Source organism: Thunnus thynnus, chromosome 18 (genome assembly GCF_963924715.1).
Source record: "Thunnus thynnus chromosome 18, fThuThy2.1, whole genome shotgun sequence".
NCBI lineage: Eukaryota > Metazoa > Chordata > Actinopteri > Scombriformes > Scombridae > Thunnus > Thunnus thynnus.
In genome coordinates, this window is record NC_089534.1 from 10,227,815 (window position 1) to 10,240,243 (window position 12,429).

The 12,429-nt window shown below is 43.5% G+C and overlaps 1 protein-coding gene across 4 annotated transcripts in view; it reads left to right on the forward strand.

Moving 5' to 3' along the window:
* The first annotated feature begins 20 nt into the window (after positions 1-20).
* ccdc85cb (coiled-coil domain containing 85C, b) overlaps positions 21-12,429 on the forward strand; it is a 50,746-nt gene continuing 38,337 nt past the window's right edge. For 2 of the 4 annotated variants that reach the window (XM_067571604.1, XM_067571606.1), the window contains exon 1: positions 21-1,537. In XM_067571604.1, the coding sequence (XP_067427705.1) occupies positions 820-1,537 (718 nt within the window). In that variant the 5' untranslated portion in view covers positions 21-819. The remainder of the gene's footprint in view (positions 1,538-12,429) is intronic. The other 2 variants (XM_067571605.1, XM_067571607.1) reach the window with 1 other exon arrangement.

Genomic DNA, 12,429 nt, shown 5'->3' on the forward strand with positions numbered 1-12,429 from the left:
TGCTTTGTGAGGCTTCAGCGCACTTTTCATCTACCTGCTGCCCACTCCTCTCCCACGTCTTGATTGGCCGTCTTGGCCGCAATCCTCTTGAATGATTTCAAACCCGAGTGTTTGGACAAGGAGGAGGGGGGTGCGCTGCTAAATCCGGGCTAGCTGGGTGGAAAAGGCTTGAATCCTACCGTCCACCGACACACCGCCTCAGCAGAGAGGCTTCATCCGAGGAGCGTTGTTGACGGTGAAACGCACCGCGGCTGAAAAAAAAAAAGTAGGGTTTTATATATACAGGTGTTGCGTTTACTTTAATGTTCGCCTTTTTTTAAAGCGTGAAACAAGATTTAATTTGCATTTAAATTCCTCGCGTTTTATGTTTTCCATCATTTTGAATGGAGCGATGTCCAGCGGAGACGGCGCACATTGCGATGGGACGCGGTGTGTTGTGTTGACAGGACTCGGCATCGGCCACCAGGACCTGATTGAAAATTATTGGTAATCGATTAGGAAAAACAATCATGTGCTTTCGTTATTGACGGAATGTGAGTAGCAGCACTTGTTTCCCCAGATTCATAAAGGATTTTCCTTTGAAAGCTTACTGAGGGTATTCAGTTCATGCACAGGTTGCGCTAGCATCACATTCATATTTTTTTGCTGTTTTATCATCGGCTTGTGAAAGAGGAGAGTGAGAAATAGTACGATACTTTCATACTTTGAACAATGTATTCGTATTTTAACACAATTCCGCAATTGAGGCTTGGTTAATTGAGTTTTGACAGTTAATTGCAAGCCACCGTTTAAACGAACTGACTCACAGCCAGGGCAGTCATGGCTAAAAATCCGTCCGAGGGACCGAGGGATGACCTGAGCCAGCTGACGGACGAGGAGCTGCTGAGGTGCAGCAAAGAGGAGCTGGTCAGGAGATTAAGGAGGGTTGACAGCGAGAAAATGAACTTGATGATCGAGCATGGCAACATGATGAAAGACATCAACCGCCGGCTGCAGGTGCACCTGCACGAAATCCGGAGCCTGAAGGAAATCAACCAGAAGCTGCAGGACGACAACCATGAGCTCCGGGAGCTCTGCTGCTTCCTGGACGATGACCGACAGAAGGGTAAGAAGCTGTCCCGGGAGTGGCAGCGCTTTGGCCGCTACACTGCCAGTGCCATGTGGAAGGAGGTGGGCACCTATATGATGAAGCTGAAGGAGCTGGAGGCCAACCAGGAGACTGTGCTGAGGGAGAACTCAGAGCTGAAGGAGATCATCCTCATGCTGGATGAGGAGAGGAACGGGGCAGGGTCCAGGAGCTCCATAGACAGTCAGTCCAGTTTGACCAACCTGAACGGGGGCACCGGCACGGTCAGGGATGTCGGTGATGGGAGTAGTACGTCCAGCACAGGTAGTGCTGGTAGTCCTGATCACCACAACCACAACCACATACACAAGCCCACCTCAGAGAATAGTAAGATGGGCCCCACCATGAGGAGGTCCATGGATGACCTGTCAGCACCGCACCATCACAGGAGCATCCCCAATGGACTCAATGGTGAGTTCACACACTGCTTCCACCTGGACACACACCTGGCTGTCACATAATCTGCATGCAGACTTAATCCAAGCACTCAGGTCAAATATGAGTTCCAAATCAAAAAACTTTTAGGCTCTTTTGGATTAAACACAACATTATTTATTTGGTCCTTTTGATCTTATTTTCACCTTTTTGTCAAGAAGTCACTCCAAAAGTTTCCAGTGGTATGTAAAGATCTCCAAACAAGGCTGGTTTGAGGTTTCTGAAGTTATATTTAATTTCTTTCTTGGATTTGTTTCAAATAGACAACACAATCAAGCTGTGTTGCATAGTTACCATGTGCGTGTAATTGCACTGACAACATATGCTGATCAAAACTGCTGTGAAGGATTAACATGGGGGGTCTTGGCTTAACCACACCATAAAGTCTTGATTGGGGTGATTATGACACACACACACACACACACACACACACACACATATGCATGTGCACACGCAGCATCCTTAAGTGGCCTTTTCAATCCCACACTACCCCATCATTTGAATCTGCACTGATTTAGGTCACTGCTCTTTTGGTCCTTAAGGAAGAGGGCTTATCTTAATAGCTTTTAGAGGGGGCTCGAGCAAATTGATTGTTTTTTTTTTTTGTTTTTTTGTGAGGTTGGGGTGGGGTGGGGGGGGTCGTTCGCTGATTATCCTTGTTGTCTTTGGTTGTGGAAGAGCACTCATGTCTGCTTAGGGGCCGTTTGAAATGCATGGCATGGGACCAGAAATCAATGTCCCTGCTTTAAGACCTAAATACACAGCTGAAAGCTGCGAGGGGGATGAAAAATGCTATGATGGAACAGGAGAACACTAAGCCTCGTTTAGCTAGCACATGGGCTGGTAACTCGCCATGATCTGTTTGGCGAGAGGAATAAATTCTGTTTCAGGGGGGGAAAAAAAATCCTCCATCTAGTTGAAACTTTACATATTTTTTCATTTTATCCTGACTAGGGCCGAGCGATATGGACAAAATCAAAAATCACAATATCTTTGCCCAAATACCTCAATATTGATATTGCAACAATATTGTAGGGATGACTATTGGTGCTTTCACAAAATATTTACACAATGGGTTTTTTGATAAATAATCACCAGTAATGTGGATATAATGACTAAATGGGTAAAGATAAATAGAACAGTCTGGTAAGTTCAAACTTACATCACTTTACTGTAATGCAGCTGTTAAAACCAGGAAAAGACAACACTTACACCATATCACGATATCCAAAATCTAAGACGATATGTAGTCTCATATCACGATATCGATATATAGCCCAGCACCAACCCTGACTTACAAGTACAGAGCAAAAGCAACCGTTATGAGCTTAAAGCAAGCAGCTTCACATCAGATCACATAGGTCACATGTTATCCGTCAGTCATTCCTGGAATTGTGCGCTGTGAAAACCGTGAAGGTAACAAATACAAAAGGATGGAAGCATGCATGAGGGAGAGCTGAGGAAGCCCTTAATCCAGAAACACACACACACACACACACACACACACACACACACTTATAGACTCACACTCGAACACACACATTTTTGGGCGCTGTTTGGCTGTCATTACGTAACATCAATATTGTGTCGGCAGCGGCCTAGCACCTCTCTAAGCTGCTGTTTCGCTAGATGTGTGACATTGTGTGCCCCTGAGGCTGTGGCTCTGTGTGTTCATCACTGATGATGACACACATATACACACACACACACACATACATACAGTCACACAACTAGCATGGAAAAAGCTTGATTCACTTGAGAAAAGGTTTATTATTTGATTGTTAAAAGCAATGCAATCGCAATCTGATCGATGCTATCTTGTCCTAAACGAAGCTGAGCATCTTTCTGGCTTTTACATAATTGCAAACAACCCCATGTGGAAAAGAACAGAACTCCTATTGATATTGTGTTCTGAAATAACCCAAGATGTCAATCAATGAAAACAAAGACAAAGCAATACTACATTGATCCTAATCTACTATTACACAAGCTGGTAGGCTGTACCCAGAGGCAGGCAGATCAAATGAGTGTTTCATCACTCCACTCGATGAATAATTCTCAAAAACCTGCTTGGATAGAAAATTTAATTGCCTGCAGGTCAGTGCTAGCTTCTACAGTCCTGACTAGTTAGAAAATGGTCTTCTGTAACCGCACAGATTTACTCAATTGGCCGGTTGAAATCTGAGTGGAGTGACCATGTTGTGAGGTCAGATCTGGCCGCGGTGTGAGGTCCGCAGAGTGGCTTTATTTAATGCTGTCCAAATGCCAGTGGCTCCCCTGGGCATTTAGGAGACAAGCTCGAGGATTGCCGCTCAAGTGCTAAATGAACAGCATCTGTCTGGGTGCCAGACACACACAGACGCGAAGGAGAGAGAAGGAAGAGAAAATCTGTCCTAAGATTAAAACCAATCAACTTGTTTGAGTCTTGAGTTTCATATCTTCTCAGTCAAATTTTTTTTACATTTGTTCATCTTTTTGGCGAATGCAAATCGTGAAAATTTCCATTTCCTTAGAGGAAAAAAAGAGGCACTGGGAGAGGAGTGTATGAAAGGGGGTCCAGCAAAGGACCCTCAATGGGTCTTGGTAGTGTTGGGGGAGTGGCTGAACGGTGGTAAGGGGTTGGCTGGGAGGCTTGGGGGTGGAGTGGTGGGGACGATTTGGAGGGCATATTGAACCAGAAGGAGGTTGGGTTTCGGGGGACATCCTGCTGTCTGCTTAATTGAATTTCTTGTGCGTTGACACAGCCGACAATCCCCCCCCAACTCCCCTACCTCCCACCCCCCACCCATTCCTCTTCCTTTGGGGATACAGACTGTGTGAATGCGTGTTTACTTGGACGAGATGTGTGCTGTAATGTGTGAGGAGGGGCGAAAGCTTCTGTTCTGAATAAAATAAAAGACAGAGCAGCAAGGGGCTACACTGAGTACTACAGCGTCTCATAATCCATAATAGTGACTTCTATTTCTGGACGTCTGCATTCACTTTCGGTGGTCTTCTAGTCAAAGACCCCCCTGAAATATGATGCTGTCACAAAGAGCTTGCATTAGCTCCCCCCCCCTCTATAGTGCTCTACAGAAACAGACCTTCAGTGTTGGGCGGAGTATAGCTGTATAACATTAAGACAAAGTGGCCAAGCGAGACAGTAAAGTGCTGCTTTGACATTGGCCAGATGAACTGATAAAGATCCTCTCTGCAATAATGCTTGTTGACCTTTAACAGACCGTCACACATTCCCTTGGCCTTTTAGCTGCCAAATGGCTTTGGAGGAACAATATTTCTAACTCGGCAGATAAAGTGACTCTAAATAAGCCAGAGAGTGAAGCTTCTCAGACTCAGACAGAGAAATGAGAAATGATCAGGCTGACATCAAAATATTTAGCTAGTTTTATCATTTTGAAATCCATTTGGAGGAGGAGGAGGAGGAGGAGGAGGAAGGGGGGGGGCTTAGTTATTAAATAATAACTAACTTACTGTCAACACACACACACACACACACATGCTAACGCCTGGCGGAGATAATTAAATCCTGCGAACAAAATGCCAAGGGGGTAGAACGTGGCCCAGTAGAGGAAATAGGAAGAAACTCTGGGAGCTATTGTGGCTGACTAACGCTGGCATGTCCCAGCTGGCTAGCGTGTTCACGGTTAGCTTCCTTGCAAGTATATTTCGCAAAGCCACTTTCTGGTGTGACCATGCTTTTACCACAGAGTCTATCAGTCCACTCAGCAGCGTAAGGCTCTCTCAGAAACCAGTCTGACATGTTAGTAATCCACTGGAGAATGAGATTCAAAAGAGCTTCAGCCCAATACATTCCTACGAATTTGATTAATATGTTGTTTCACATCAAAGGAGACAGCTTCCACCGGCCTCCTACGTTTGTCTCTTGAGTAAATTGTGCTGTTCCTTAGAGGCCATGTCTTCCTCTGTTTAGTCACTCTGTTGAGTCACCTTATAGGCCTACCCACTTAGGTTCAAATTAGCCCTAATTAAGTCACTGAGAAGTCATAAAGTTGCATATTTAAATCAGGTCTTCAGCACCTGGCCTGTCTTCATGTGTGTGGGTGCCACAGTGAGTGTGAACTCTTCTCCTTTTCTGATTTAGAGGCTTTTCTCTCCATCTCTGTCTTTTCAGTTTCCTTTTCTTTTACCCTCAGGGAGCGACGTGACCTAAAAGCTCGCAATGAAACTGTAAAACCAGCCCTCCCAGTTGGCCACCAGCGTATGTGTGTGTGTGTGTGTGATTCATCATACTAACGCAAATTAGTTCAGTCACACATTCATGTGCGACTGAAGCATTGGGTCGTGTTTCCTCTGACGCGCTTTATAAATAAGCTTTCAAAGAGCAAGTTTAGTGTTTAAGTCTCCTTCCTGAGAGTATAGGTTCACTTTTTTTTTTTTTTTTTTAGAGAACCACTCAGGTTTTCTCTTGTGTTTTTCTTAAGTAAACATCAATCAATCACAGCCAGCTGGTCAAAGTGAGCCTTACTTTTCTCTGTGTGAGCTCCTTTCTAGTTTCAAAGGAAACTGGAGGATCAACAACACAATGGTGTTTTCCTCTCGGCTGTGGTTTCAAGTCATTGTGTGGTATGTCTGTGTGTCTAAAAAAAAAAAAAAAAAAAAAAAAAATGGAGGGGGGGGGGGTTGGCGTCTAGTGGGAATAGGATGTTTCTGTAGCTGATATCCTGTTTGTCCACACTCAGATTCATGTTTCTGTGTTCCAAGATGCTGAGTTGGTTTCTCGTAACCTCACCCCTGCAGCAGCGGTGGAGGGGTGCATAATCAGAACTTCAAAGGAAGAACAACAGATGCTATTGGCGACTGAAACTTATTGTATTGTATTCTCTAAAATGATTAGGATAGCATTGTGTCCAAACCAATAATCTTAAACTTTTTTATTTAAAGTCCAGTGGAGTTCATCAGGTAATGCTTGAGAGTGTGGAGGACTCCCTGGCTTTTGTTTCCCAGCATGCTGTCTGGCCTGTGTGACGCCTGGTCGGCTGATAACACACAGATAATGTAGTAGAAACACACACACACGCACACACACATATACAAAGAGCCACAGGGGGAACTCTCAGCTGTGCACTGTCAATGAAAAGCTAGCCTGTCAGGATGTCCCACATTCCTGGATAAACAAAAGAGGAAGTGGGTCTCTCTCCTCATAGTGACACAGCAGGAATGAGGCTGAACGAAAAAAGAGGAACAGGGAGATGGAAAAATGAAAGAAAATGAAAAACACAACCACTTGGTCTTTGTATCTCTCAGTCGCTCTTTTTAAACTTTTACCTCCCTGACTTTTCTTTTCTGACAGACTTCACTTCTCCGGTCTCTCCATCTGCATCCATCTCTCTCTCTCTCTCTCTCTCTCTCTCGCTTCCTGTGAACCTGCTGTCTGATCCGCTGTCCGTTCATTGCCATCAACACAGCACTCACCCGACAGAATGAGGTTATAGAGCCAGCATGAGTCTTTTGCGCACACAGACATGGACTCGCTGTAAGATCTAATGCCAGTGCCTTCAACAGAAATATAAGTTGGTTTTTTTTCAACAAGTCCTGCATGCTTTTTTATGTCGGTGCGGTCGCCTCTGATGTGTTTGAAAGTGCAGCTGTTTTCCCGGTGTCATATCAAGCAAACGGCGCTTGATACGCTCTCAGCGTCTCCCTCTACATCTTTAGCTATCTAAATGGGTGTCCTTCTTTTCTGATTGTTGGGCAGTAGGCTGCTGGAGGGGCTGGGTTGCTCAGTCGCCTAGGCAACAGCAATGATCAGTGGCGCGAGTGGACGGCGCCCACGCCTAGCCTCAGAGTCACTGAAGCGGAGGGAAGTAAGGGATAGGGGGATGGGGATAGGTTTGGGCCTAGTCGGCTTCCATGCTGGTTGACCCATGCAGAATGATGCCAGCCACAGTGAGGTCAGCTCTGTGTGTGTGTGTGTGTGTGTCTGCTGTCTCAAGTAACTCAAACAGGGTGTGGTCCTCCCAATCATTCCCATGTAGTTTGTAAAAATGCCTTTGGGGGGGGTTCAGTCAGGATAACTGAACATTTGTTTAATGTAAAGAAAACTTATATAAGATTTTGCTTTGAAGCCATTAGTTATCTGCTTTATTTTCAGATGTGGAAACCTAACTTGAGCATGGCTTATTTTAAGAAGCAGATAATTGCACCTGTCATGTTCTCAGGTGATAAGCTCATAATTCCTATGCTGCATCATACTGTAGCTGCATAAACATAGATAATTATGCCACGGCCTGCCAACCTCATCTATTCTGAATGCTTGGGGTTTTCTAACATTCAATACCCTACTAGTTGATGTGTATTAATATGCAGAGCTACAAGTTTAAAATCTCTATCTTCAACACATTTTCTTTCTTTTTTGGAAAATTATATCTGACAATGAAGGTAATTGATATTGATTTTCTTTTTGAGCTTCACACACTTAAGTGACTCGCTAGCTGGCAAACTGGAGACAGAAGAGACCTTTTAATTCACTCAGTTTAACATCATTATAACTGAGATCCATAGAGCTGAGGAGGAATTGGGTGATAATTCTCTCCAAGTTCATAACTGTGAATAACACATACATATTTCCTGACAAGATTAGGGCTGCAACTAATGATTATGTTACTTATCGGTTAATCTGGCGATTATTTTCTCAATTATTTAACTAGTTGTTTGGTCTATAAAATGTTCAAAACCCAAGGTGCAAACTCAAATGTTTATTTTGTCCTGACCAAAAGTCCATAACCCAAAGATTTTTATCATTGAAGACAAAATAAAACAAAAAATACTCACTTTTAAGGAGCTGGAGAGAGAAATATTTGTATTTTTTTCTTAAAAAAATAACTCAAAATGATTAATCGATTATGAAAATAGTTCCAGACCAAATAGCCTTTTGGGTCATTTCAAAACAAGCCCTGAAAGAATGTCCTCTGCAACCCAGCGAGACTACACTGTTGAAGGTTTTAGTAAAGGAACCGTTCCTCGCTTGTCCTCTGTCTCATTGTCAGCCTGTCCTTAACTGTCTGGAGCTGATTTTAATTAGAGGTACAGGACCCCTGGCAAGACCCTTATTGATCTGTGTATATATATGTCAGATGGGACGAGATCTAAACAGTTGATTAAGATGCAAACGAGAGACGCAGGAGGTAGAGTGAAAGAGTAACTGGGTTCAGGTGGCACTGTGACAAAAAACCATCTGGGGCCGCACCATAAACTCACTATCAGCAGTTTGATTCTGTCTATGCAACACACCCAGTGACCTTCGACAACGAGTGGAACAGTCCCAGGTTGCCAAAAGTCAGCAACTCCTAGACAGAACACCTCTTCATCAGCTCCTTTTCGAAGCCTGGGAGGAAGGAGGCATTCATCCAGGTTTTCTGTCTGTCAGCTCTTTGCTTTTGGATGCTGTGACATTGGAGACTGGAGTCAGCAGATGTCTTCACCTTGCTTGCATTTAGATCATGCTGTCACCTCACTCTAACCTGTAGTTTAACAGTTCTGGATCGTTTTCTCTCTGATGGACTGGATGCTTAAAACGCGGGCATGGGGCCACTTTTGCTGGGTCCCATGTGGAACGGCTCATTAGTTTTAAAGATGAGAGACGTTTCATTTGGATTTTGTACAAATGTTGTAGCTGAATGGAAAATCTGTTTTGCTGTTGCAATAAAGAAGAACTTGATTTGTTGCTTAGATGATAACAGCTTCACAATGAAAGTTGGAACTTTGCATAAAACGGAGCGCCTGCAAAAAAAAATAAATATAAAACTGGCGGCAAGCCCTGGAGATGGATGAGATAATGTGGAGTTTTGAGGGTCGGCTGAAGCATCTGGAATGAATTGTTCAGTCTCAACACTGTTGCTCCATCCTCAGGAAGTTTTTTGGAATGGTTTCAGGTAACCCTGCTCTGGTATTCTGGAGGCTAATTTCCTCTCACAAGCCAGTTTCAAGTGCCAAGACTGGACTGTGTAACTTGGGGAAAACATGGTTCTGTTTTGGTTTGGGATGGGCCTCGAGACAGACATTTCTCTCAAAATGATCTTGTTAATTGGAGCCTGGAAGAAAAACAGTGGTTCAAACGTTTTGATGACAAGCACTCAATTAAAGGGGATTATGTGTTTGTTTATGTGTGATGAATGCAGAAATATGACGCTTACTCAATTTTGAGAATGAACTGATTGGGGGAATATAAGTGGAATTTGGATGTTGTTTCCAGTGGAGGGGTTGAAGTGTAACCACCCTCCTCCCCTCTTTGAATAAAGCCTCACATTAAGACCACTGTGGCCATCTGCCAGTGTAGTTTAGTGTTGTCCATACTGTGTTATGGAGACTGTGGAAAAAGTTGTTTCCACTCTGTCTCTCTGAAGTTTTAGAAGACTCAGTGGGGGGCTTGACAATAAGCTTATACATGTATGTAATTGCTTCAATTGGTACCAAACAACGAAAAAATCAAGAAATTCTTGCATTTTAGTTTTGGTCTAGTTCATGTTCACACTGTCTTTTTACAATCGAACCAAGAGCTACGACAGGTAACTCATTAGTTGGACAGTTTTGGTGGCCATCCTGCATCATCATGGACCCACATTGGAAAATCAAATTCTGGCGACCAGTCATGCACTTCTTAAAGCGACTTATGTATTCATTTATCTTCTCTGGAGAGAGCTGTATGAAAGAGCTCACAAAGAATTAAATGATTATGAGCAATGTAGGCTGAGACTATAACTGGGCCTCATATATCATGTCCTACATAAATGGTGACAAAAGCATTGAAACCAGACGAGATGTTACGTTTCGTCCACTTTTTATCGGGGACTGTTAAAATAGACAGAATAGGAAACACACCTCTGGTTGAAACCGTTTTGATGTATCAGGGAAATTCCCCTCATGTGCTGAGGCGCATATGTGTGACCATGTTTACTAAATGATCGTGAACATATGTTATACATTGCTTATAGCTTACAGATCGGGACATCACTTTCTTAACGGTTCACGATGAACAGATGTATTTAATTGTCGTAAGGCTTTTGAATTCACAAAAATTATGTAGTTGGTCTGCTTCACTTTCACACCATAAAGGAACTTCACCAGAGTCATGTAGTTGCTTGACCTCCTTTTCAGGTGGTTGTTAAGCCCGCACCGCTGTTTGATTGGCAGCTTTCTGAACAGCCCAAACAGAACACACTAAACAGGCAAATGCACAAGAGTTGTGTTTAAATGCACCAAACAGGTTGGATGTGAAAGCACCCAAAACAATCTTTTTACATAGCGGCAAAGCTGATGATGCAGGAAGATATCAAGCCATGTCTATAATTCTCAGTCATAGTAGAGATGTTTTATATTTATCAGCATCTTTTCTTTGTTTTTCCCCTTTACCTGCATCCTGCCATATTGAAAGGAAACAAACTAAACAAGAGAATGACCATTTGTCTTCAGCATCAAGTTAAAACCTGATAATGTGCTTATAGTTGGATTAAAATCGACAAAGAAGCAAACGCTAGAGCAGCCACATAAATAATTCTAAATGTATTCAGTGTTATAACATTCAGTCCCCAGATATCTCCAGTTGATTCAAAAACCTTTCACGCTGGTGTTTTATTAGATATAATTTATAAAGAAGAATTATAAAGAGGAAGTTTGACAGATAAGAGTAATGTGAGTCACACGGGGAAGGTCAGAGGCCGGCTTTGAACTTTTGAGTGCTGTGAATTCATCATCAATTCTCCCTCCACATTAAAAATTTATTCAGAAATGATTCATCTGTCTTTCCTGCGTCCCAGTTGTGCTGCTCATGACAAATACTCAGCGACAATTTGATGGCTGTTGAAATTCCATCAAAAACGCATTAAGACCACCCCACTTAACCGGGCTCGGGCCTCAGATTATAAGAGCTGATCAAAGTCATTATTTATCTGTACTCGGCCAAGTGTAGAGCGTTTGATTCCACTGATGTGACTGTGACAATCATAAAGCGCTTAGGTGAAAGCTGATAATCGTATGAAAATGCGAGCTCATGGAAAAAGGAGTTTGTCTGGCTAAATCAATGACTGGCAACCTCCAATGGATGAGAGGGAGCGAGGTACAAGTACAAATGCGTCTGATCTTTTCATCTGTTTGTGTTTGACGTTCGCGGTATTGGGGGATGTTTGTGCTGGTATTAACGTGTGCGGGCCAGCCATCAGGGATGTCCGCGTGATTATCTAAAACTCTGGAGATGTTCCTGGGTCTCCCTCCGATCCTCTTTAACTCCATCAGAGTTAGCTCCGGGTTCAGCAGATGTACAGATAATGTCTGATTACACACAGGCTGCTTTGATCTGGAGTCCCTCCGGTTGGTCGCTGTGATAGATCTTAAAAGGGGATGTGGTGGAGACTGATAGATGGAAAGTGGAATGAAAGCAGGGATGGAGAGAGATTGGTTTTGGAGGGTTTGGATGGAGGATAGAGGGGGAAAGATACTTGATACTGGGAAACAAGAGTACCCTCTTGTTTCTGTTGCAGTCAGTTTCTGTCAGGAAGGGCATTATGGCTCGGTATAGAGTTGGTCGGTGTCAGATGAGGCAAATGAAGCCAGTTATTCATCTTCAGAGGGGCATCATGCAGCATATTCTAAACTCTTCTCACTCACACACTGAGAGGAGATGACACTTCTGACAGCCAATTATAGCCGGCCCGTCTCTCCACTCCAGCACTGTGGCCTCGTTCGTTCTGATCTCACACTGCTCCACTTGTCTGCTGCTGTTTTTGGGAGAGTTTAGCATCAGCACATTTAGAATCAGGCGTCAGCTTGCAAGGCAACAAAGGTCAGTTAACACTTAACTCAGGCAGTGTTTCTCATAAGGCACCACAAGCACAACCAGTATAGTCAGTATTATT